The sequence below is a fragment of the Nomascus leucogenys genome, chromosome 19 (assembly GCF_006542625.1).
Source record: "Nomascus leucogenys isolate Asia chromosome 19, Asia_NLE_v1, whole genome shotgun sequence".
In the NCBI taxonomy this organism is placed as follows: domain Eukaryota; kingdom Metazoa; phylum Chordata; class Mammalia; order Primates; family Hylobatidae; genus Nomascus; species Nomascus leucogenys.
The window spans coordinates 75001541-75029218 of record NC_044399.1 but is presented as its reverse complement, the minus strand read 5'-3'; the positions used below and the strand labels follow the sequence as shown (position 1 = coordinate 75029218).

The 27678-nt window shown below is 41.8% G+C and overlaps 1 protein-coding gene across 3 annotated transcripts in view; it reads right to left on the bottom strand.

Moving 5' to 3' along the window:
- The window catches only part of METTL16 (methyltransferase like 16), an 89517-nt gene that overhangs the window by 44873 nt on the left and 16966 nt on the right, over positions 1-27678 (bottom strand). For all 3 annotated transcript variants that reach the window (XM_030799893.1, XM_003277825.4, XM_030799894.1), the window contains 4 exons: positions 17489-17688; positions 13319-13459; positions 7413-7528; positions 4173-4315 (listed from right to left, as the gene is read on the bottom strand). In XM_030799893.1, the coding sequence (XP_030655753.1) occupies positions 4173-4315; positions 7413-7528; positions 13319-13459; positions 17489-17688 (600 nt within the window). The remainder of the gene's footprint in view (positions 1-4172; positions 4316-7412; positions 7529-13318; positions 13460-17488; positions 17689-27678) is intronic.

Sequence of the window (27678 nt, the reverse complement as noted above, 5' to 3'; positions counted from 1 at the left end):
GTACAAATGTAAGTAATCATGGTAGGATGTGATTGGAAACAATATTTGCAAGCAATACCCTTTCACGAAACACTGTTCTATTTTCTTTTCAGTAAAAATCACTTCATTTCTTCCTTTCTTTCATCTAAACTCTCAAACTGCTTGAGTCCTCACAGAGAAGACAGTTGCACCTTGTTTTAAATAAATCCTCACAGGGCAATGTTTCCCATATATGATACCAAGCACAAAATGGCCAGCTCTCCAGAGCTGGGATGGGCTCTTGCATTTTATCCTTCCTAGCAAATTTACACCCTTTATTCAATTTGCAGGCTGCCACAGAGCCAAGTATAAGCAGACTAGGAACATACTGAGTCAATTTCTACCCCTTAGAATGGTGTTCTATTCAAACGTATTTTTGTAGTTCAAATGGGACTTTGGAAATAACAGAAACGTACTGTTTAAAAGCCTCCTAAAAACAGCCCCAATATTATTGTAGCCTAGAAGAGCCGCCTACAGTTCCCCATTTTCCCGCCTACAGTTCCCCATTTTCCTGGCTGGCTCTAGTTCCCTCAAAAGTCATAATGGGGATTGGGCGCGGTGGCTCACGCCTGTAATCCCAGCACTTTGGGAGGCCGAGGCGGGTGGATCACCTGAGGTCGGGAGTTCGAGACCAGCCTGACCAGCACGGAGAAATCCTGTCTCCACTAAAAATACAAAATTAGCCTGGTGTGGTGGCGCATGCCTGTAATCCCAGCTACTCGGGAGGCTGAGGCAGGAGAATCATTTGAACCTGGGAGGCAGAGGTTGTGGTGAACCAAGATCACACCATTGCACTCCAGCCTAGGCAACAAGAGTGAAACTCAGTCTCAAAAAAAATAAAATAAAATAAAAGCCATAATGAAATGGTCACATGACTTGGTTACCTCTTTTCTGTGAATTTCGGTGCTGTTACCTTCTTTAAGTTTACTTTACTTTCTCAGACTTTTCTCAAAGCTCAGTATAATTTTAGTTTATTTCTTCTTCAAGATAGTCGAATGTGTCTAAATAAGTCAATCTAGACTGGGTGCGGTGGCTCGCACCTGTAACCCCAGCATGTTGGGAGGCTGAGACAGGAGAATCACTTGAGGTCAAGACTTCGAGACCAGCCTGGCCAACATGGTGAAACCCCAGCTCTACTAAAAAAAAATACAGAAACTTAGCCAGGCGTGGTGGCGCGTGCCTGTTGTCCCAACTACTCGGGAAGTTGAGGCAGGAGAATTGTTTGAACCTGGGAAGCGGACAGAGGTTGCAGTGAGCCAAGATCACCCTAGTGCACTCCAGCCTGGGTGACAGAGTGAGACTCTGTCTCAAAAAAACAAAAAACAAACAAACAAAAAAAACAGGATATTTGATGATTTTGGAATTGGTCTTTAATAAAATAAGCAGCTTTCCACCTTTGGGAGATAGGAAAGATTTACAGAATAAGAATAAACAAAGATTGAAAAGGTAGTAGCTCCTGTAGCCTGCAAAGACCCTGTTTCTGAGGATGTTTTCATTTCTGAGGATGTTCTCCTGTCTTTTTTTTTTTTTAGATGGAGTCTCGCTCTGTCGCCCAGGCTGGAGTGCAGTGGCACAATCTTGGTTCACTGCAACCTCTGCCTCCCAGGTTCAAGCAGTTCTCCTGCCTCAGCCTCCTGAGTAGCTGGAATTACAGGCACCTGCCACCACGCCTGGCTAATTTTTTGTATTTTTTACTAGAGATGGGGTTTCACCATGTTGGTGAGGCTGGTCTCCAACTCCTGACCTCAGGTGATCCACCCACTTCAGTCTCCCAGAGTGCTGGGATTACAGGTGTGAGCCACCGTGCCCAGCCTTCTCATGTCGTTAAGTGATTTTGTTTCCTATAATCATCATACTACATAGACGGAAAAGAGGACAATATCATATAGGAAAAAAATCTTCCCTATCCAGGAATTTCCCTTCTAGGTCTACATTCAAAGAAATGAAAGCAGGGTCTCCAGGAGATATTTATATACCCACATTCATATAGCATTATTCACAACAGCCAAAGGGTACAAGCAACCTAAGTATCCTCCATCAACAGATGAATGTATAAATGAAATGTGGCATATCAGCCTTAAAAAGGAAGAAAATTCTGAAATATGCTGCATCATGGAAGAACCTTGAGAACATGATGAAAAGTGAAAAAAGCCAGTCATAAAAGGACAAATACTGTATGATTCCATTTGTATGAGGTACCTAGAGTAGTCAAGTTCATAGAGACAGACAGCAGAATGATGGTTGCCGGGGGCTCAGGGAAGGAGAGAATGAGGAGGTATTTAACGAGTACAGAGTTATAGTTATGCAAAATGAAGAGTTCTGGAGACTGCTTGCGCAATAATGTGAATGTACTTCACATTACTAAACTATACTCTAAAGTTTTAGATGGTGATACAGTTTGGATTTGTGTCCCCGCCCAAATCTCATGTCAAACTGTAATCTCTAGTGTTGGCGAGGGGGCCTGCTGGGAAGTGACTGTATCCTGAGGGCAGATTTCCCCTTGCTGTTTTGGTGATAGTGAGTGAGATCTCACTAGATCTGGTTGTTTACGTGTGTAGCACCTCCTCCTTTTCTCTCTCTTCCTCCTCCTCTGGCCACATAATGATGTGCCTGCTTCCCCTTCACCTTCTGCCATGATTGTACGTTTCCTGAGGCTGCCCCAGCCATGCTTCCTGTACAGCCTGTGGAACCGTGAACTAATTAAACCTCTTTTCTTTACAAATTACTCAGTCTCAGGTATTTCTTTATAGCAGTGTGAGAATGCACTAATACAGATGGTAAATTTTGTTATGGGTATTTACCACAATAATAATAATAAATAAAACCTTCCCTATGTCCCAAAGCTAAATCCTTGGATTGAAAGCTCTTTTCATTTTTAAACTACCATATTATCCATCATTTCAACAACATGTGGCAGGGTGAGAAGTCAAGCGAGACAAATAGCTCTTTCTGAGTACCTTATGTTGCTTAATGACAGGTGTGTTGTCCAAAATAATTAGCTTTCAAAAGGAATGGCCTTAACCCTCCTCTGCAACTGGTTAGTGATCTCAGTTTCCCTTCATTAAGTTCTTGACAGCTCAATGTCCTCACATCTGTCACTGTTTGGGAGACTGATTCCAAGAACCTAAATTGCTGAAAGGACAAGGCAACAAATTTATTCTGGTTCATGGGACAGAACTGAACCCATCTGTTTTCTAATCAAAAGCCATATTTGAATCAGTTTTGTTCCACCACAGGACCATCCTAATGGGAGCAATACAATCATATGGTATTTTCCTCTTTCCTATCTATGTAATATACATGATTACAGTAAACACTAATCAATTAAAGGCATGGAACATCTTCAGAAACACGGCCTTCACAGATTGTAGGAGCCACTACCTTTGCAATCTGTATTTTTATTTTTATTTTTATTTTTGGAGAAGGAATCTTACTCTCTCGCCCAGGCTGGAGTGCACTGGTGTGATCTCAGCTCACTGCAACCTCTGCCTCCTGGGTTCAAGCAATTCTCCTGTGTCAGCCTCCCAAGTAGCTGGGACTATAGGCACCCACCACCACACCCAGCTCATTTTTATATTTTTTGTAGAGACAGGGTTTCACTATATTGGCCAGGCTGGTCTTGAACTCCTAACCTTCTGATCTGCCCGCCTCGGCCTCCCAAAGTGCTGGGATTACAGGCGTGAGCCACCGCGCCCAGCCTGCAATCTTTATCTGCTTGTTCTTCTGACCAGTAGGATTACTTTTCCTCTGAGTGACATAGTTTGTTTTAGAACTACATAGGGGAGGCCGGGCACGGAGGCTCATGCCTATAATTCCAGCACTTTGGGAGGTCGAGGCAGGCAGATCACCTGAGGCTAGGAGTTCCAGACCAGCCTGGCCAACATGGTGAAACCCCTCTCCCCCACCGTCTCTACTAGAAATACAAAAATTAAAGGTGGCAGGTGCCTGTAATCCCAGCTACTTGAGAGGCTGAGGCACAAGAAAAGCTTGAACCCAGGAGGCAGAGGTTGCAGTGAGCTGCGATCGTGCCACTGCACTCCAGCCTGGGCAACAAGAGCAAGACTGTGTCCCCCCACCAAAAAAAAGAGAACTACATAGGGGGTAAATATTCCTATGTTGTAAAAATGGACGCTATGTTGTAAAAACAGACTTACCTTAATCTTTTTTTAAGTTGTAGACTGTCATGGATGATCCTTTTAACAAACTCTAATTCACCTCCTTCTGCCATGATCTCTGTGATACCTCCTGTATTAACAGAACTAGGTGGAGGTCTTCGAGGATTTCGTGAGTTTACTCCCTGAACAACAACAACCAAAAACCCTAGTGAAAAATGTGTACACCCCAAGAACCGAGTTTGAATGTAATCTATCTCTAAGTTAGAATGTTTAGTTGCAATTTTTACTTTCCAAATAGTATGCTAGATTTAGGATTTTAAAATCACAGCCACTAAAATATTTTAATTCAAACAGCTACTTCTGCAACTATTTCTTCCCAGGTCTTTTCCTTTCCATTTTTGTGGTTAAACATGAAAATTGTTTACCTTTTTATAAAGCCCAATCTGTCACTTTTTCTTTATGCTTTCTTTTTCCTGTACAGAAAATCCACCCAAAGATTAAACAAACGTTTTTTCCTAGCATTTTCATCATTTTGCTTTTCACATTTAAATATTTAATCCACCCTTACCTCATACCATATGAAAAGTTAACTCAAAATTCATCAAAGACCTAAAAGTAAAAGCTAAAACTATAAAACTCTTACAAGAAAACCTAAGAAAAAATTTTCATGACCTTGGATTAGGCAACAGTTTCTGAGACATGACAACAAAAGCATAAGCAACAAAAGAAAACAGATAAACTGGACTTCATCCGAATTAAAAACTTCTGAGCTGCAAAGGGCACCATCAAGAAAGTGAGAAGACAACCCACAGGAAGGGAATGTTTGCAAATCACTATCTAATAAGGAACTTGTATTTAGGATATATAAAGAATGCTTACAACTTAATAATAAAGAGAAAAATAAACCAACTTAAACATAAGCAAAGGATATGAATAAGCACTTCTCCAAAGAAGATATGCAAATGGCCAATAAGCACATGAAAAGATGCTCAGCATCATCAGTCATCAGGGAAATCATCATCAAAACCACAATGAGGTACCACTTTATACCCACTAGGATGGCTATAATCAAAAAGACAGATCAGGCCGGGCACGGTGGCTCACGTCCGTCATCCCAGCACTTTGGGAGGCCGAGGCGGGCGGATCACGAGGTCAGGAGATCAAGACCATCCTGGCTAACACAGTGAAACCCCATCTCTACTAAAAAAAAAAATACAAAAAATTAGCCGGGCGTGGTGGCTCACGCCTGTAATCCCAGCTACTCAGGAGGCTGAGGCAGAAGAATCGCTTGAACCCAGGAGGCAGAGGTTGCAGTGACCCGAGATCACACCACTGCACTCCAGCCTAGGCAACAGAGCAAGACTCCGTCTCAAAAAGAAAAAAAAAAAAATAGACACATCAGGCTGGGCACGGTGGCTCACGCCTGTAATCCTAGCACCTGGGGAGGCCAAGGCGGGCAGATCACTTGAGGTCAGGATTTCGAGACCAGACTGGCCAACATGGTAAAACCCTGTCTCTAATAAAAATGCAAAAAAAATTAGCCACGCGCGGTGGTGTCCACCAGGAGTCCCAGCAACTCAGGAGGCTGAGGCACGAGAATCACTTGAACCTGGGAGGTGGAGGTTGCAGTGAGCTGAGATCACGCCACTGCACTCCAGCCTGGGTGACAAGAGTAAGACTCTTGTCACAAAAAAAAAAAAAAAAAAAAAAGCCACTTAACAGTAAAAACATTGATTTCCTTCCTAAGTCAAGAAGCTCAGTCCAGGAGTGGACTATGACCTAAGTTGATCCAATGAAAAGAAAATCAAATGTTCAATGGCTTAGGGAAGAAAAGAGCTTGCTCCTCACCCTCCCACCCTCTAAATATTGCTGTACCACAAGTAAACCAGCTTATGAACAAAAACAACCATAGACCAAGTCACAGCCAAGAGAAAAACAGAGCTCTTAATACTGCCAACACCTTAATCAAATCATTATGAAATCCCAACTACTGCTGGGTTTCTCAAATATGTCAGCCAATGAACTTTCTTTGTCGTTAAGTCAATCTAAATTGGGTTTTTAGGTACAGGTCTCCCTCGGTATCTGAGGAAGATCTGCCTTAGATACCAAAATCCAAGGAAGCTCAAGTCCCTTTTATCGCATGGGGTAGGATTTGCATTTCACCTACCCACATCATCTCGTATACTTTCAATAATTCCTAGATTAGTTATAATACCTTATACAATGTGAATGCTATGTAAAAATAGTGATACTGTATTTTTGTATTATTTTTCATTGTTACATTGTTATTTTTTATTGTTTTCTTTTTTTCCCCAAATATTTTTTTTTTGAGACAGGGTCTTGCTCTGTTACCCAGGCTGGAGTGCAGTGACACGATCCTGGCTCAATGCAACCTGCACGTCCTGGGCTCAAGCCTTCCTCCCACCTCAGCCTCCCAAGTAGCTGGGTCTACAAGCACACGCCATAGTGCCTGGCTAATTCTTTTTGTAGTTTTTGTAGAGACAGGCCTTCACCACATTGCCCAGGCTGGTTTTGAACTCCTGAGCTCAAGCTATCCACCCACCTCGGCCTCCCAAAGTGCTGGGATGACAAGTGTGAGTCACTGTGCAAGCCTCCCAATGCTTTCAATGCGTGGTTGGCTGAATCCACAATGCGGAACCCACAGGTGTAGGCCCTATAGATACAGAGAGCCGAAAGTACTTCAAACCAAAAGACCCCTAACTGGTACACAGCTTTCAAAAGCCAGGCATTGCAGCACATGCCTATGGCCTCAGCTACTAGGGGAGCTGATGACGGGAGGGGGACTGCTTGAGTCCGGATGTTCAAGACCAGCTTGAGCAACACAGCGAGACCTCATCTCAAATATATTAATTTAAAAAATAATAAGTTAATTTTTAAAAGTTTTCTTTGCTCTTATCTGTGCAAATAAGGCAAATTTAGATTTTTTTTTTTTTTTTTTTTTTGAGATAGAGTCTTGCTCTGTAGCCCGGGCTGGAGTGCAATGGCGCAATCTTGGCTCACTGCAACCTCTGCCTCCCGGGTTCAAACAATTCTCCTGCCTCAGCCTCCCAAGTAGCTGGGATTACAGGCATGGGCCATGACGCCCAGCTAATTTTTTGTATCTTTAGTAGAGATAGGGTTTCACCATGTTGGCCAGGCTGGTCTCAAACTCCTGACTTCATGATCCACCCACCTTGGCCTCCCAAAGTGCAGGGATTACAGGTGTGAGCCACCGTGCCCAGCCTATATTCAATTATTTTAAAGCAGAAGACATTTTACCTTGGCTTCCAATTGATTGGCAAAAAAGGGAGGGTTGCACATGCAAAAGTCATAGATGATCTCCGATTCTTCTTTAAGAGCGTCCATCAGGAGTGTCTTCTGTGGCACTTTCACCACTAGGAGAAAAAACAGGACTGTGAACTCATGTTAATGTTGCAGTGGTTTTCAAGTATAATCATGCACTGCATAATGATGCTTTGGTCAACTGCATATATGATGGTGGTCCCGTAATATTATAATACCACATTTTTACTGTACCTTTTCTATGTTTGATATGCTTAGATACACAAATACCATTGTGCTAAAATGGCCTTCAGTATTCAGTACAGTGACATACTGCTCAGGTTATAGCCTAAGAGCCACAGGCTATTACATATAGGCCCAGGTGTGTAGTAGGCTACACCATTCAGGTGTGTGTGAGCACACACTACGATGAAATCACCTAACAATGCATTTCTCAGAATATTCCCTGCTGTTAAGTAAGGTGTGACTGTATGTCCTCAAACTCTTTGACAGTACTCCCTTCAGGAGATGGAGTTTAATTTCCCTCCCCTTGAGTATAGGCTGCATTTTAAGGACACTCAAATAGCTTCATGGAGAGATCCACATGGCTATGAACTAGGGTTTCCTTCCAAGAGTCGTGTGAGTGAGCCGTGAGTAAGCCATCTTGGAAGCAAATCTCTACCACCCGTACATCCTTCAGATGACTGTAGCTCTAGCCAACAACTTGACTGCAAATGCATCCGAGTGTCTCAACTAGAACCACTCGACTAAGCCATGCCAAAATTTATGACCCATAGGAACTATGAGATAAATGTTTATTGTTTAAAGTTGCTAGGGCCAAGTGTGATGGTTCATGCCTGTAATCCCAGTGCTCTGGGAGGCCAAGACGGGAGAACTGCTTGAGAGTTCCAGTTTAACCTGGGCAACATAGCAAGAACCTATCTCTACAAAAATTTTAAAAATAAGAAAATTATCTGAGCATGGTGGTACGGGCCTGTAATTCTACCTACTTGGGAGGCTAAAGTGAGAGACTGCTTGAGCCCAGGAGGCTGAGGCTGCAGCGAGCCATGATCACACCACGGCACACCGGCCTGGATGACAGAGTGAGACCCTGTCTCTAATAAAAAAATGGTTTTTATTTGTTTGTTTGTTTGTTTTTTTAAAGGCTCCTAGGGCCGGGCATGGTGGCTCATGCCTATAATTCCAACACTTCAGGAGGCCGAGGCAGGTGGATCACTTGAGGTCAGGAGTTCGAGACCTGCCTGGCCAACATGGTGAAACCCTGTCTCTACTAAAAAATTACAAAAATTAGACGGGTGTGGTGGCAGGCACCTACAATCCCAGCTACTCGGGAGGCTGAGGCAGGAGAATCACTTGAACCTGGGAGACAGAGGTTGCAGTGAGCAGCAGATTGTGCCACTGCACTCCAGCCTGGGCGACACAGCAAGACTCCATCTCAAAAAATGAAAAATAAAAATAAATAAATAAATAAATAGACTCCTAGATTTTGGAATACTTTGTTACACAACAATGGAGAAATAAAACAAATGCACTAATAATATTAATGTCTCCCCTTACAAAGATTGTTCAATACTATGAAGAAAAGTCTTACTTCTTTCATAAAGACACATAAAATCTCTTTCACGGAAAAAAAATTAACACTGCTTTATACACAGAATGGTCACAAAAATAAAAAGTAATCACAAGGGGATTTGACTATTTCTAGCACAGTTCTATGTACTGAAATTATTACTTGTTTTTGAGACACAGTCTCATTCTGTAGACCAGGATAGAATGCAGTGGCACGATCTCCGCTCACTACAACCTCTGCCTCCCAGGTTCAAGCGATTCTCCTGCCTCAGCCTCCCAAGTAGCTGGCATTACAGATGCCCATCACGGCGCCCCGCTAATTTTTGTATTTTTAGTAGAGATGGAGTTTCACCATGTTGGTCAGGCTGTTCTCAAACCCCTGACCTCAGACAATCTGCTTCAGCCTCCCAAAGTGCTGGGATTACAGGTGTGAGCCACCGCACCCGGACTGTGTACTGAAATTAAAAACATGGTATAGTTAATCAACAGTAGAGTTTCCTTCCTTTTAAAATCTTGGTGACTAAGTTACTTCATATATAGTCAATTCTCATTATCTGTGCTAGTTATGTTCTACAAAGTAGCCACAAACAGTCAATGAGTGAATACTGAACCGCTGATTCCCAGGGGAAATACAGGGTTAGGTTCCTACAGGTCTCTCTTCACATTTTCATCAACTGATAGACACACAACGTTGTTTTATGGTGTTCCTGTTCAAAGACACTTTATCGAATATACGTCACTCATTCACTAACACTGAACTCATGGCCAACAGCACTTCAACTTGTGTCTGAAGGAAGCTTATCTAACACATGTGTTTTCTCTGTAAGGCACATCACAGCCTTTTTGCACTGAGGAACATAAGACAGCCTTTCAGCACCATGTTTAGGGACTATTTTAAACAGCAAAATCACCAAGAGAAAGCACAAAAATGCAAAAGAAAAAAAAAACCCAAAACGTGGTATTAAATAGACCAAGAAAAGGACGCTTGGTTCACAGTATGGAAGCTGGAATAAGAAGGCAGAGCATCGCCTTGTTGAGCCTCAGGTGGGAACATGCACACTGGGGCAACTCCAATTATTTGCCACTATGCACTAGTCTGTGAATGACCACAAAAGTACCATGAATGTCAATTTTAAGTTAAAAATAAATTTTAAGTTGGGGGCGGTGGCTCATGCCTGTAACTCCAGCACTTTGGGAGGCTGAGGCCAGAAAATCACTCGAGCCCAGGAGTTCAAGACCAGCCTGGGCAACATGGCAAGACCCCATCTCTACAAAACAATACAAAAATTAGCCAGGCGTGGTGGCACACACTGGAAGTCTCAGCTACTCACAAGGCTGAGGCTGGATGATTACCTGAACATAGGAGGCTGAGGCTACAGTGAGCCACTACACTCCAGCCTGGGTGACAGTGAGACCCTGTCTCGAAAATTAAATAAGTAAATATATTCATACATACAAACATATATACATACACTTTAGCTATGGATAAATTAATTGTAAAGTTTATTTGGAGAGGCAAAAGACTCAGGATAGCCAACACAATATTGAAAGAGAAGAGGCAGGCCAGGCGCGGTGGCTCATGCTTGTAATCCCAGCACTTTGGGAGGCCGAGGCGGGCGCATCACGAGGTCAGGAGATCGAGACCACGGTGAAACCCCGTCTCTACTAAAAATACAAAAAAAAATTAGCCTGGCGTGGCGGTGGGCGCCTGTAGTCCCAGCTACTCAGAGAGGCTGAGGCAGGAGAATGGTGTGAACCTGGGAGGCGGAGCTTGCAGTGAGCCGAGATTGCGCCACTGCACTCCAGCCTGGGCAACAGAGCGAGACTCCGTCTCAAAAAAAAAAAAAAAAAAAGAACTGACACTGGAACATCACTTGGACATCCACATGCATAAAATGAATCTAGACACAGACCTTATATCCTTCACAAAATTTAACTCAAAACAGATCTCAGACCTAAATGCAAAATGCCAGACTATAAAACTCCTAGAAAGTAACAGAGTCCTGCTCTGTTTCCCAGGCTGGGGTGCAGTGTCGTGATCTCGGCTCACTGCAACCTCCCCCTCCCAGGTTCAATTGATTCTTGTTCCTCAGCCTCCTGAGTTACTGGGATTACATGCATGCGCCACTATGCTGGCTAATTTTTGTATTTTTAGTAGAGATGGGGTTTCATCATATAGGCCAGGTTGGTCTCGAACTCCTGACCTGAAGGATCTACCCATCTCAGCCTCCCAGCATGCTGAGATTACAGCACTTTTTGGATATAATACCAAAAGTACTGTATATTATTCCTTAAAAGAAGGGAGCAATGGCCAGGTGCAGTGTCTCACACCTGTAATCCCAGCACTTTGGGAGGCCGAGGCGGGCGGATCATGAGGTCAGGAGATCGAGACCATCCTGGCTAACACAGTGAAACCCCGTCTCTACTGAAAATACAAAAAATTAGCCAAGCATGGTGGCAGGCGCCTGTAGTCCCAGCTACTCGGATGGTGAGGCAGGAGAATGGTGTGAACCCGGGAGGTGGAGCTTGCAGTGAGCCGAGATCGCGCCACTGTACTCCAGCCTGGGCGACACAGCGAGACTCCATCTCAAAAAATAAAAAATAAAAACAAAAAGGGATCAATAAGCTGGGCTTGGCTGGGGGCAGTGGCTCATGTCTATCATTCCAACGGTCTAGGAGGTCCAGACAAGAGAATCACTTGAGGACAGGAGTTTGAGACCAGCCTGGGCAACATGGTGAAACCCCATCTCTACTAAAGATACAAAAATTAGCTCGGCATGGTGGCGGGTGCCTATAATCTCAGCTACTTGGGAGGCTGAAGCAGGAGAATCGCTTGAACCCAGGAGGCAGAGGTTGCAGTGAGCCGAGATCATGCCACTGCACTCTAGCCTGGGGAACAAGAGCAAAACTAAGTCTCAAAAAAAAAAAAGGACAAAAGGCCTGAACAGACATCTCACCAAAAAAGATATACAGATGGTAAATAAGCACATGAAAAGATGCTCCACGTGAATATCAGGAAAATGCAAATTAAAATAATGAAATACCACTACACGCCTATTAGAATGGCCAAAATCCAGAACACTGACAACACCCAACACCCAGTGCTGGCAAGGATGTGAGCAACAGGAACTTCCATCCATTGCTGGTGGGAGTGCAAAACAGTACTCTGGAAGACAGTTTGGTGGTTTCTTACAAAATTAAACATACTATTACTGTACCATCCAGCAAGCACACTGCTTGGTATTTACCTAAAGGAGTCAAAAACTTACATGCACAGAAAAAGCTGTGCACAGATGTTTCTCACTTTATTTGTAACTGCCAAAATTCGAAAGCAATCGAGATGTCCTTCAATAGGTGAATGGAGAAACTCTGGTACACCCAGATAATGGAATATCAAAATGAAATGTGCTAAAAATAAATCGGCTTTCTGTAATTAGAGAGGCAGCGGAAAAGAAATAAATTAGAAGAATAAAAAAAGCTATGAAACTATAAAAAGACATTAGGAAACTTAAATAAATGTCACTAAGTGGAAGAAGCCAATCTGAAAAGTCTGTATACTGTATGATTCCAATTATATGACATTCTGGAAAATGTAAAACTATGGAGACAGTAAAAAGGTCAGTAGTTTCCTGGGGTTGGGGGCAGTGAGAGATGGACAGTTGAGGCACAGAAGACAGCAGGGCAGTGAAACGATTCTGTGTATACCATACTGGGAGACACATGTCAGCTTCATTCATCCAAAACTACGGAATGTACACCACCAAGAGGAAACCATAATGTAAAGTATGAACTGTGGGTGATAATGATGTGCCAGCAGGTTCATCACCTGTAACAAATATCCCACTCTGTTGGGGGATGCTGATAATGGAGAAGGCTATGCGTGTGTGGGGGTAGGGATATACAGGGAATCTCTGAACCTTCCACTTCATTTTGCTATGAACCTAAAAATGCCCTAAAAAATAAACTCAACAAACAAACAAAAAACCACCACTTAAAGTCTCTGGAAATGTTTCTAAGGGGTTATAGCGAATAAAGAAACATTTATTCAAGAAAATCTACTAAAATAAATGAATGGATAAATAAATTTCGGCAAACAGGCAAACTCACAAATAAAGAATCCACAAATAATAAGGATCAACTGTAGTTACTATTTTCTTTCTGAGTTAATTCTGGTATCAAGACAGCAAACCCAATTACAAAGTGCCAGATTTTTTAAAATTACCGAAGTCTGCATATTAAAGAAAAAGGAAATGTGTTAAATTAAAAAGGCAAGTGAAGATAAAGTTTGGAGGTACTCATTCTGCGGCACTAACCTTTTATGAGATCAGATAAGTTATTCTGTTCCACATTTTTCTTTGCATAGTTGAAACACATATCATCCACTTCTGTTGCAAGGAAATACCAGCCATTCAAGGTTGCTCCGAGTAAGGGGTAGATGCAGGATGCCCCTGTGCCTAGTAAAATAAAAATTCAAAATACATTCTACACACCAGAGGGAAAGGTTACGATAATCATGAAAACACCATTCTTCTCAGAATTCTGTTTGCAGACAGGGTCTCACTCTGTCGCCCAGGCTACAGTGCAGTGGTGTGATCATGGTTCACTGCAGCCTCGACTTCCTGGGCTCAGGCGATTCTCCCCACTCAGCCTCCCGAGTACCTGGGACTACAGGTGCATGCCACCACGCCTGGCTGATTTTTGTATTTTCTGTAATTTTTGTATTTTTTGGTAGAGAAATCACAAGCTGGTACCTGATTTCATACATGTTATGGCTACTGGGTTCCCTAGTCATTCATGTATGTTAGTCTTACCTCCTAATTAGACTCAAACTTCCTAAAGGATCGAAACCTTGCTGGTCTCCTCTTCCGTGTGTTGTATAAAAAATGAAGAACACACAAGCAGAGGTCAAGGAATACATGACTAATTCACCTAAAATGCTCAAAACTCAGCTGATTTACTTTGTAAAGAGTCTTCATTTTAAATCTCATACAAAACTCAATTTTCTTAAAAGAAAACAATGCTATTTGTTAAAATGCCTTTGTAATATCTTAAAACGGATCAAGGTACGTTCCATTCTCCAAAAGCAGGAAAAAATATGTAGGGTATAAAATGTTTATTATATTAAACTGCTGAATTACCCAAATATCTGTAAGTTGTCAGCTGAAAGAAACAAGAAAAAAAAAAAAAAAAAACTAAAGAGATAACTCATCTCTCAGATGTGGAGACATGGGAAAATATTTGGTTGGGAGCCAAGACATCAGAGTCACTGGCTAGCCCCACCACAGTTTCAAGGGAGGCATTCAAGAGGCAAACACTCCAGGCAAAAAAAACACTCTCTGACCACTAGGGTTTGGTACTAAATTATGTAGAACCCCTAGCCCTGGACTGGACTGTATATTAACCATGTATATTGTTTTTATAGGCCGGGCGTGGTGGCTCACACCTGTAGTCCCAGCACTTTGGGAGGCCGAGGCAGGCGGACCACCTGAGGTCAGGAGTTCGAGGCCTGCCCAGCCAACATGGTGAAACCCCATCTCTACTAAAAGTACAAAAATTAGCTGGGCATGATGGTGGGTACCTGTAATTCCAGCTATTCAGGAGGCTGAGGCAGGAGAATTGCTCGAACCTGGGAGGCGGAGGCTGCAGTGAGCCGAGATTGTGCCACTGCACTCCAGCCTAGGTGACAGAGCAAGTCTCTCTCTCTGTCTCTCTTTTACAATATTGACTATCTTGGCCAATTAGATCCTAAAGAGTATATTCAAGAGAAGAGTGTTTCTCCCAAAGGCCTAAAGCAGTCAGCCTCTACCAGCCACTCTAGGCCTGCTCTCATCTGACCATATCCCAATTCTGGTCTAGCCTTGTAAGGATTTGCCAGGAAGAAGCAGAGGCTAGATACTCCTAACCCAGAGGAAATCCAGGCTCGTCATACTGCTTCCTCATTACGCATCCTGAACAGGCTAGTAAAAGATGATGGCCGTAACATTTAAGCTCTTTGATGGTCATGGTGAATGCTGCGTTGCCTACCATGTTTGCCCGAGAGTATCCTGGCCCCAGTGCTACTGGACAAGCACCTCCTTGGATACCTGCGGGGCGGTGAGGGAAGGCATGGTAAAGGGTATTCAAGGTCCTGTCAGAAACCACAGTTCTTTAGCTCTGCTAGCCATTCTAGTAAGCCAAACACACACACAATAAGAACATGTCAGTTGTACTTTCGACTCTGTAGGAAAAAAATCCAGACCAGATCCTTGACTTTTACACAACTGCCACTCTCTTCAAACTTCAATTTCATTTAAAAGATAAAAAAGTACACTTACCTCCAGGGTAATAAATATACATAAAAGATTTGTCAGTGCCAAAAAAAGTTTCTTAATTCTTAAGACCCAAAGACTTGCACTCTGATAGAATGCAACAGATTCTCTACTAGTCCTTTATAGGACAGAACGAAATCCCCTCAGAAAGCCAAATGACATTTTTAAATGGGTAATAATCTTTGTAATGACAAATAAAAATGGAAAGTACGTAATCGTAGAATTAGAGCAAACTCATGGAGTCTGGGGGAAGAATTTATATAAAACCCTAATTAGAATGGATGTGATTGCAGTTAGGTAGTGCCCCTTGTGAAGAATTAAAATCCATTAACCTCCTCTATCCCCAAGTGCTATTTTAGAGGGTTTGGGGCATAATTAAAATCAAATTAGTACCAACTAGGCTGTCAAGCTTTTTAAGCAAACTAGCTGAGAAGCAGAAGAGGTGAGAAATGCAGAAAGGTGAGAGATGATGACTTGGCTAGGATGGCAGTGGAGATGGAGAGAAGTAGATGATTTCAGAAGTATTAAGAGACAAAGTCAAAAGGAAACAGTGATAGACATTTTTGAACTGAGTGTGGAGAAACAAGCATAAAGGATCACAGGGTGGGCTATGGTAGACTCATTGAAACAAGAAACAAAGAGAACCAGGATTAGGGAAACAGAGTGTGAGTTTGGTCTTGGACACAGCAAGTCTGAGATGTTTTTCAGAAACCCAAGTTTCTCATATATATGAGATTGGAGGTCAAGGAAAGTAATCTGAGTGGGAGGAACATATAAATATGTGATTTATTTGCATGGAGGTGGGAAATCGTCATAGAAGTGAATGCAATTGCCAGGGTAGGGTGCTAAGTGAGAAAGGAGCTAAAGGCTGAGCCTTATGCAAGGAATACCAATATCTAGTGGCCAGCTACAGGAAGGTATGCCTGAAAAGTGGAGAACAGTGCATAGAAATGAAAGAGGAAACCAGCAGTCTGGTGTCATGGAAGCAAATGACGGAGAGCGAACAAAAGAGAAAGGAGGGATTAATAAATGCCGCTGAAAAGATCATGCAGGATGAGGACTGAAAATGCATGCAAATATCAGAGTTAAACATTTACTACTATCTAGAAATTAGGACTGCTATTAATTCTACTCAGTTAGAAACAGAGGCTGGGCGTGGTGGCTCACGCCCATAATCCCAGCACTTTGGGAGGACGAGGCAGGCGGACCACCTGAGGTCAGGAGTTTGAGAACAACCTGATCAACATGGTGAAATCCCATCTCTACTGAAAACACAAAAATTAGCCAGGGGTGGTGGCAGGCACCTGTAATCCCAGCTACTTGGGAGGCTGAGGCAGGAGCATTGCTTGAACCCGGGAGGCGGAGGTTGCAGTGAGTTAAGACCGTGCCATTGCACTCCAGCCTGGGCAACAAGAGCAAAACTCCATCTCAAAAAAAAAAAAAAAAAAAATCACAATACGAAAACATCAAATAATCCAGAGTAAAAATAAAGCCCAACAGACACAGACATCAATGTGGTAATCTGAAAAGCTAAGTAGGGCCAGGTGTAGTGGTTCATGCCTGTAATCCCAGCACTTTGGGAAGCCGAGGCAGGTGGATTGCTTGAGCCCAGGAGTCAAGACCAACCTGGGCAACAGGATGAGACCCCATCTCAAAATAAAAAAATTAAAAAAATTTTTAAATTAAAAAAATAAAATGAAAAGCCATTTAAGTAAGAGCCTCATTTTCATTTTGTACTTCCCTTAACCTCTTGCTCCCTGTTTGGACTGACAATCCCTTCTCAAGAGAAATCAGCGGGAGAAAAGGCCAGGTGTAGTAAATAAGAACGGTATTGCAGGTTGAGGATCCCTAATCCAAAATGCTTGGGATGAGAAGTGTTTTGGATTTCAATTTTTTTTTCAGATTTTGAAATATTTGCATTATATTTACAGGCTGAACATCCCTAACCCCCAAATCTGGAAAGCTGCAATGCACATTGCCTTTGAGCAGCATATCAGTGCTCAAAGCTTGCAGATTTTGAAGCATTTCAGATTTTCGGATTAAGGATGCTCAACCTGTATTTGTAGCCAGCTTCTTTCGTACAACAAATACCCAGTAGAAAAGTTTACAAAGAATTTGATCTTGCAAAACTTATGAAACCTATGTTTAGCCAAAAAAGAATTTAAAACTATATACCTATGTCAATTCCTCTTCGGAGAGTACTTTTGTCAGAATCCTGGTGACCGATCAGATCTTCTACCCAGTGAATATAGTTGAGTCTCAAGGGAACTGTGGGAATTAGTCTCTCCAACGGAATATCAATAGAAAGTCCAAAATCTTCCCTTAGGAGAGTACAAGTCAGAGCTCTGACTGCTTCGGGGTCTTTAAAATTAAGGCTGAAGAATAGAGAAAAAGGAGTAAAACTGATAAGTAAGATTCACTATGTTGTACAACCTCTATGGCAAACAGGCAAAACCAAATGCCCATCTGAACTTCCTAGAGAGATCACACATAAATAGTTATATAGAGCATTCATCTCATCAGTTAGACAGAGCATGAATGTAACTATTCATAAACAGTTATATACAGCATATATACATGAGTGTTTAACACAGTCACACCATATGACAAGCAGTCCAATCTGGCCGGGCACGGTGGCTCATGCCTGTAATCCCAGCACTTTGGGAGGCCGAGGCGGGCGGATCACGAGGTCAGGAGATCGAGACCATCCTAGCTAACACGGTGAAACCCCGTCTCTACTAAAAATAGAAAAAATTAGCCGAGCGTGGTGGCGGGTGCCTGTAGTCCCAGCTACTCGGGAGGCTGAGGCAGGAGAATGGCATGAACCTGGGAGGCGGAGCTTGCAGTGAGCCGAGATCGCGCCACTGCACTCCAGCCTGGGCGACAGAGCAAGACTCCGTCTCAAAAAAAAAAAAAAAAAAAAGAAAAGCAGTACAATCCTCCACCAAAAACACTGCATATCCGTATATGGAGCAAACCGATTAACTGACTTGGCTCAAATTCCTGTCTCATTGTCTCCTCACTGTGTGACTTTGAACAAGTCATTCACCTCTATGAAACTGCTTCCTCTGCTGTAAAATGAGGATAGTAATACCAATATCACAATGCTACTGTGAGATAACCTGAGAAGTACTTAGCATAATGTCTGGTGCATAGTAAGTACTTTACAAATGCTAGCTATTTTTACTGTTACCATTAACATCATCTGACATTAGCATTCCTTGAAAATCCTACTTAAAAGTGGAAAGCAGTATAAAAATGTTTAATAATGAACACAGGATAAGATACTTAAATATGACAAATATTACAGACATCAAATTTTAAATGTAACTTTTTAAAGCTTTATGAAGTATAATTCACATACTATAAAATTCACCTGTAAGTGTACGATTGAATAGTTTCTGGTATATTAACAGTCGTGCAACCATCACCAAAACCCACTTTTAGAACACCCCTATCACCCCAAAAAGGAAAACTCATGACCATTTGCATGTCTTTCCTCATTTCCAACTTTAGCCTGAGGCAACCACTGATGTCCTTTCTAGCTTTATAGATTTGCCTTTTCTGGACATTTTGAGTAACTGAAATCATAATGAGGTCTTCTGGTCACTCACACAAGTTTGTGAGGTTCATCCATTTTATAACTTGTCAGTATTTCACTTCTTTTTATGGGCAAATAATATTCCATAGTAAGAATAACTACGTTTTGTTCATCCATTCACCAGTTCCCGAACATCTGGGTTGTTTCCATCATGGTCATGATGGACTGTTGACCATCACGAACAATGCTGCCATGAACATTTACATACAAGTCTTTGTGTGGACATACGTTTTCACTGCTCTTGGGTAGACAGTCAGGAATGGATCATAAGATATATTTGTATTTAACTTTTTAAGAAACTTGTACCAATATAACTATGTTGATGTCAAAATACTGCTAAACTGAAAATATTAAAAAAGAAAACCCACAAACCTTATTTATAAACAGAGCAGGGTCTTTTTTTGGTTTTTGTGGTTTTTTTTTTTTTGAGACAGGTCCTCACTGTCTGCCAGACTGGAATGCACGGTGTGATCATGGCTCACTGCAGCCTCAACCTCCCAGGCTCAAGTGACCCTCCTGCCTCGGCCCCACAAGTAGCTGGGACTACAGGTGCATACCACCACACTCAGCTTTTTTTTTTTTTTTTTTTTTTTTTTGTAGAGAAAAGGGCCCAGCCCATTATGTTGCCTCAACTGGTCTTGAACTCCTGGGCACACGTAATCCTCCCGCCTCAGCCTAAGCGTTGGGATTGCAGGCGTGAACCACTGCACCTGGCCAACAGAGCATTCTGAAAAAAGCAGAAAGTCAGTAGATGGGGCTATGAAAGGGACGGGTTTTGAAACTACTTAGAATTCTGGCCTTCAGGTGTCTGGTCAGGCAACAATACATCCTCAAACAGCTTCTGGTCTGGACCATCTCCTTTTCTGCTCCCCTGCCTGGTCACCAAATGACCAATCACTGGAAAAATTCAATGTCCCTCTGGATGCTTGAGTGCCAAGACAGAAGGAAGAGTGCTGTTTCCACCCAGCAACCATGGAAACTTCAGGCAGGTACCATCAACCCAATCTCTCTCCACTCCCCGCAGCAAAAATATTCTAGTATGGAAGTTAGGAGATCTGGACTCCACTTTTGGCTCTGCAATCAATTAGCCATGGATGTAAGTAAGTCATTTCAGTTCTTAGGTATCAGTTTCTACACCTATAAAAGTAAAGGACTGGCTGGGCGTGGTGGCTCACGCCTGTAATCCTACCACTGTGGGAGGCCGAGGCAGGTGGATCACCTGAGGTCAGGAGTTCGAGACCAGCATGGCCAACATGGTGAAACCCCACCTGCACAAAAAAATACAAAAATGAGTCGGTCATGGTGGCGGGTGCCTATAATCCCAGCTACTCAGGAGGCTGAGGCAGGAGAATCGCTTGAGCCTGGGAGGCAAAGGTTGCAGTGAGCCGAGATTGCGCCATTGCACTCCAGGCTGGGTGACAGAGGGAGACTACATCTCGGAGGAAAAAAAAAAGTAAGCGATTTGACTCAACAGGCTAAGGGTCCTTCTTGCTGGTATTTTATGACCGTGAGGAATATCATGACCTAGTACAATGGTAGTCATCAAATATTTGTCGAGCAAATTATAGACATGGAACTGTTGAAACAGTTACTGAAAACAGAATAAACAAACAGTAAACATTTCCATTACCTTCCAGTCTGATATGATGAAAAATTCTTTATTCTTCTGTTACATGATGCCAAACATACAGTAACACAATTGAACACATATTAAAGAATAGACAGCCAGTGGTTGTTAGATAACATGACCTACTCTTTCAAAAAACTGTTCAGAAAAAAACATACCTTGGCCAGGCACGGTGGCTCACACCTGTAATCCTAGCACTTTGGGAAGCTGAGGTGGGTGGATCACCTGAGGTCGGGAGTTTGAGACCAGCCTGACCAACATGGAGAAACCCTGATTCTACTAAAAATACAAAATTAGCCCGGCATGGTGGCACATGCCTGTAATCCCAGCTACTCATGAGGCTGAGGCAGGAGGATCACTTGAACCCGGGAGGCAGAGGTTGCAGTGAGCCGAGACTGTGCCACTGCACTCCAGCCTAGGTGACAGAGAGAGACTCTGTCTCAAAAAAAAAAAAAAGAGAAGAAAAAACATACCTCTCGTAGGAAAAGACCCTGCAAAAAGATGGATGATGGGCAGAATCAGATTTCATGAATATAGATTTGTTATCTATACAAAAATTGCATTCCATACCTGAATATAATGATTTCTTGTGACCTCTAAGAATGCTTCCAGATACTAACTTACAGGGAGGAAAATGGAAGGGATGAAGAATGAAACTTTAATATAATCTACAGCAGACAGAAATAGGATGACTATAATGGACTCTGAAGAGACACAGCCAGAGCCTAGCTCCCACTGCTATGAGCATAACTAGAGCTCCAGACCTTGGTTTCTAAATAGTACTCCCCAAAGGAATCAGAGTTCCTTGGATAAATGGTTATTCCAGAATTAGATAGGGAAGTACGAGATAAACCCGAAGCGTTTTATCGTATTAGAAAACAGGACATGCTGAAAGGAAGATAGGAACAAATTAAAAGTACACTAGACCCTGCTTGACGGGGCTCCCTTTGGCCAAATCTGTGTCAATGTGAATGAAGAGGGCTAACAAGGGATTATAGCCCATAGAATAAAAAACATGAGTCCATCCTTAAATGTAGAAGTGATGAAAGAGTTAGATAATTATATTTGGCAATCACCATGCTAATAATTGTTTCAATTAAGAATTATCAATAGATGCTAAAAATAATGAGTAAAAAGTTTGTTGAAAAACAGGATATTGGGCTGGGCACGGCAGCTCACACCTGTAATCCCAACATTTTGGGAGGCCAAGGCAGATGGATCACTTGAGGTCAGGAGTTCAAGACCAGCCTGGCCAACACGGTGAAACCCCATCTCTATCAAAAAATACAAAAATTAGCTGAGCATAGTGGCACATGCACCTTTAGTCCCAGCTACTCAGGAGGCTGAGCTGGGAGAATTGCTTGAACCTGGAAGGCAGAGGTTGCAGTGAGCCTAGATCAAGCCACTGCACTCCTGTATGGATGACAGAGTGAGACCATGTTTCAGAAAAAAAAGAAACTACAAAAAAAGAAAAAAAAACCCAGGATATTTACACAGTCACAACGTACTTCCCCACAAATTATCAATTACCTTGATAATGATATCAATTATCAGATTATGAAAGGATAAAACAACAGTAAAATGAAGAAATCTGACAGATACCCCCTTAACGAAGTGACCAAAGTTAATACCCCAATCATGAAACAAACTGATATTATATGCTTCAATGATACAGAGAAGAGGAGAAAGGGATAAAGCAAGCAAGACCCAAAAAAGCAGGCAAAATTAAACAAAATTCAGGAATGAGATAATGGTCACGGTTGTACAAGTGTCAATATACTAAAAACCACTGAGTTATAAGAGTGAATTTTACAGTATGTGAACTATATCTCAATAAACAAATGAAATGGAAAGGAGCAAGAAGTTTTAAAAAGTAAAGAAAAAGTAGTAAACATAAGAGAGGTCAATAATGAAGACCTCCTTACATATAACTGGGGATTTTGAATAAGAGAACCAAAGGATTAGAATAAAGAAATATTCAAAGATATGATTCAAGATAACTTTCCAGAAATAGAAGGCTCACTATGTTTCTAGGAAAAGATACAGAATTAGCAATACGAACACCTAGAAAAATTCCCAGACTTCAAGGCTTACAAGAAAAAAAAATCCTTTAGATATCTAGGCAAATAAGCTAAACAATTGATTTTGGGGTCAGGGACACAGTAGGGTAAATGAGGCTGCCTTCAGATGTCCACACAGCACCATTCAATAGTAGAAGACAAAAGAACACTGACTACAAAGCCCTTAGAGGAAAAAAACTGTGACACAATTTTATGCAAACTTACTTTGATTATAATGACAACAGATAAACATTCTGAGTATACAGGAACTCAAGGAGTACAGTTTTCACGAGGTCTTTGTGAAGAAATTCCTAATGGAAAAAGTTTAATCAATCGAGATAAATTAAGGAATTACAGTAAGTCTTCACTTAACATTGACAATAGGTTCTTTGACTTTAAGCGAAACCATATATAACAAAATCAATTTTTTTCTCATCACTTATAAGGAAATGACATTATTAGAGGAACTGCTATACATCACTTCATTAATGTCACAGTTTCCAAGAACCTACTGGCAACACTAAGTGAGGACTTACTGTATAGCAAAACAACTGGCTCTGAGCATTTAAGCCACTTTAACCAGAGAGCTAAGATGAAAACACCTGTGAACCGTGGCTACATAATAAAATGTAAGTGTTTACAAACCATGACAACATACACACAATCAATTCAGGACAGGAAACAGGAAAGGGAGAGGGAGTTCCTCAGCTTTTATACACAGGGTCAAAAGACTTCATTTAAAGCTGATAAACTAAGTAGCAGAGATAGAAACACATATTTAAGAAGATAAATTGGCTGGTCCCAATGGCTCACACCTGTAATCTCAGCACTTTGGGAGGCCGAGGTGGGCGGATTGCTTGAGCTCAGGAGCTTGAGACCAGCCTGGGCAACATGGCGAAAGCCCGTCTCTACAAAAAGTACAAAAATTAGCTGGATGTGGAGTATGGTGGTTGTGTGAGCCTGCGGTCCCCGCTACTCAGGAGGCAGGAGGATCACTTGAGCCCAGGAGGTCAAGGCTGCAGTGAGCCAAGATCCCATCACTGCACTCCAGCCTGGGTGACAGAGTGGGACCCTGCCTCAAAAAAAAAAAAAAAAAAAAAAAAAAAAAAAAAAAAGAATATTAACAGTAGAAGAATGAAGATAAATAACATAATCAAATAAAATCAGGGGCAGTAAAGGAAAGATAGGTGAAAATCAGATTATATAGTGTAAAAAAAAGCAACAAGAACAAAGCATGATATAAAATGAATATGAAATGAATGTAAATAGTAAACTCATAATAATCTCAGATTAGATCACAAAAGCCAAACCCAACTAATTATAATAAACTGTTTTAAACAAAAACTACAGCTAAACCAAAATGAGCCAAAGGTTGAAAATAAAAGCTTAACCAAAAGTATCCCAGACAACTACAAATAAAAATGAAAATAGGAGTTATTTTACAACAGACAACCTTAATTTTTGGATCAAAAGGATTAAATGAGCAACTATGTAGAATGGGTTAAAAATATAAAATGCTGATGGACGTCAAGAGAATAATAACTTTAAAAAGTGACTGACTTTCCATTTCTGTGGGTATTGGTTTTAAAGAACAGCTTCTATAAGACAGTGGAAGCAGAAGTTTATTGAGTAAATATATGCTAGCAATTAAAAGTCTCATTAAAATACATTAAGTCTATTTAAAAGGGTATTAAGTTTATTCTTAGACATCAGAATTGGATATGTATTAATTTTGTCATTTATGGGGGCTAATAAAAGAGGGTTAATCCAGCGGCAACAACCACGAACAGATTTCTGCTTTACTCAATAGCACAGCAATGGCCTCAATCAATTTTCATGTAAAAAAAAAAAAAAGACTTGCACTATCTTTGTATTTCTTACTCGATTAAAAGGAGTATAAACTCAGGATCAATAAGATAAATGATGAGCAATAAAAAGGTATAAAATCTATAGAAACTTCAGTTTTACTTCTAACAAGAATATTTTATTCCTGTGAAATCAGTCAAGTGTGTGAGAAAGATGGGCCAATTCCATTTTGTTCAATGACACAGGAATGAAAGTCAAGTTTTACATATGAGGAAGAAGTTCACATCTAAGTACCATGCTAAGGCATTCAAACACATTCGTGTCTTTAACTCGAGAATGGTAGCCTGACCTGTTAACTAAATTTCACTGCTAAACACACAAAAGGAAAAATATCCCATGTCTATGTTCAAAGGCTTAACATCTCAAATGTAAAATTTCATGGTAAAAGGAATTTGAGGAGAAAAAAGTTTTCAGAAAATCTCTATTAAAGAAACGTAGTAACTTAGATACTTTATAAAATAAGCTTGATAAAGACTATTATCTAAGGGCAGTAAATAGTAACAAAAGTATTGCTATTTTGCACTAGCATTTCAAAGTAATTGTGAAAATCAGGGGTTTCAAAATATTTATAAGGAATAGCTATTAGTACTACTCAAAATGCCAGTCCCTGACAAGATAAGGAGCTTGTGGCAGAATGTAAACAACACATTAAAAAGTCAATTAAACCAAAGAAATGTGAGGTAACCTAAATATACGGCACAAGGTCCTTATCTCTGTGGACAGTAACAAATAGTTTGTGGTTAAGCAGCCAGTTCAATAACCACTTTTAGTAGCACTATGCCAGACGCCACAAATGACCATTTCAAAGGTTATGACCACTACTCTGTTCTTTTTTTTTTGGGGACGAAGTTTTGTTCTTATTTCCCAGTCTGGAGTTCAATGACACAATCTCGGCTCACTGCCACCTCCACCTCCCAGGTTCAGGCGATTCTTCTGCCTCAACCTCCTGAGTAGATAGGACTACAGACATGTACCACCATGCCTGGCTAATTTTGTATTTTTAGTAGAGATGGGGTTTCGCCATGTTGGCCAGGCTGGTCTTGAACTCCTGACCTCAGGTGTTCTGCCCGCCTCAGCCTCCCAGAATGCTGGGATTACAGGTGTAAGCCACTGCACCTGGCAACCACCACTCTGTTCTAAGTAGTTAATGTCGTGTGGATTTGCCAGCCCGGTTTTACCAGCTCTCTAATACTTTCAAACAAAACCAGTGATCTATGTTTTCATATGAAATGGATCTGATTCTTAAAATTAATACGGGCAATAAATAATAACTGCAAGCCTTATACAATTCACAGGCTAATGGGCTGCACCCTCTATTACAGGAGTCCCCAACCCCTGGGCCATGGACTGATACTGGTCCCTGGCCTGTTAGGAACTGGGCAGCACAGGAGGAGGTGAGTGGCAAGCAAAGCTTCATCTGAATTTACAGCCACTCCCTGTTGATCGCATTACTGCCTGAGCTCCGCCTCCTGTCAGATCAGCAGCAGCATTAGATTCTCATAGGAGCGTGAACCCTCCTGGGAACCTCCATGCGAGGGATCTAGGTTGAGCACTCCTTGAGGATCTAATGCCTGATGATCTGTCACTGCCTCCCATCACCCCCACATGGGACCGTCTAGCTGAGGGGAAACTAGCTGAGGGGAAACAAGCTGTGGGAAAACAAGCTGATTCTACACTATGGTGAGTTGTATAATTATTTCATTACATGAAATAATACAATGTAATAAATGCACAATAAATGTAATGTGCTTGAATCACCCCGAAATCACCCCTCCCCCACCACAGGTCCATGGAAAAATTGTCATCCATGAAACTGGTCCCTGGTGCTAAAAAGGTTGGAGACCACTGCTCCACTCTATTGTAAATAGTAGAATGGTAAAGAAAGTTGGGGTGCTTGGCCGCTCTACTTTAAAAAGTGAAATATAAAAATGCATCTTTTGAGCACTGCTTTGTTCAACTGAGGTATACACAATAGGCCAGAATTTTTAAGAAACTGTGACAGCTGGCCTGCATTCCTCTATTCATTCAACAAATAGTTATTAAGTGCTAACTATGTGCCAGGTATTACGCAAAATGCTAGGGATATTGCAGTAAGCAAACACAGGCAATCCCTCCCTTTCTGAAGCAGACGGTCTGGCAGAGGATAGGTATTATCCAGAAATCACTTAAATACCTGTAAAACTGCGACAAATGCTATAAAAGACAGGTAAAAGATACTACTGACCCTCCCTAATCAATGGATGTGCCTTAGGAAGGTCAGAGAAGGCTTCCCCACACAGACAACTGAGCTAAGAACTGACAATGGAAGAAAAATTCACAAAGGAAGGAACGAGGGGAAGGGAACGTGGCATTCTAGGGTCCTAGGTAAAGCAAACCGCAAGTACGAAGACCCTAAGGCAGAACTTCTGGAGCATTCCAGGTACTAAGAGACAGTCACTGTGCCTCGAACGCAGAGAGCAAAGTAAGCGTATATAGTTCAAGGTGAAGCTGGGGAGGAAGGCAGGCTCCAGATTATGTAGGGCATTATAATTAGAGTGACCATATAATTTTATCATATCCAGTCTGAAACTTTTCTGAAAGTGAAAGTAAAAATTATTAATAATCACACTAGGATACAATTATATTCTTTTTTTTTTCTTTTTTTTTTTTGAGACAGAGTCTCGCTCTGTCACCCAGGCTGGAGTGCAATGGCGCGATCTCGGCTCATTGCAACTTCCGCCTCCTGGGTTCAAGCAATTCTCCTCAAGGAGAATTCTCCTCAGCCTCCCAAGTAGCTGGGACTACAGGCATGCGCCACCACACCCTGCTAATTTTTTGTATTTTTAGTAGAGACGGGGTTTCACCGTGTCAGGCAGGATGGTCTCCATCTCCTGACCTCATGATCAGCCCGCCTCGACCTCCCAAAGTGCTGGGATTACAGGCAAGAGCCACTGCGCCCGGCTGATAAGACTATATTCTATGTTAAGGATTTAGGTATGGTATAGAATAAAGTTGGAACAAAGTGGAAGCAAAGGCTCTAATTAGGAAGCTACTGCTATACCTGAGTTAAGAGGCTAGATAAAGGCTGGGTGTGGTGGCTCATGCCTGTAATTCCAGCACTTTGGGTGGCTGGGGTGGGTGGATGGCTTGAGTCCAGGAGTTTGAGATCAACCTGGGTAGCATGGTGAAACCCTATTTCTACAAAATATACAAAAATGACACAAAATGCTAG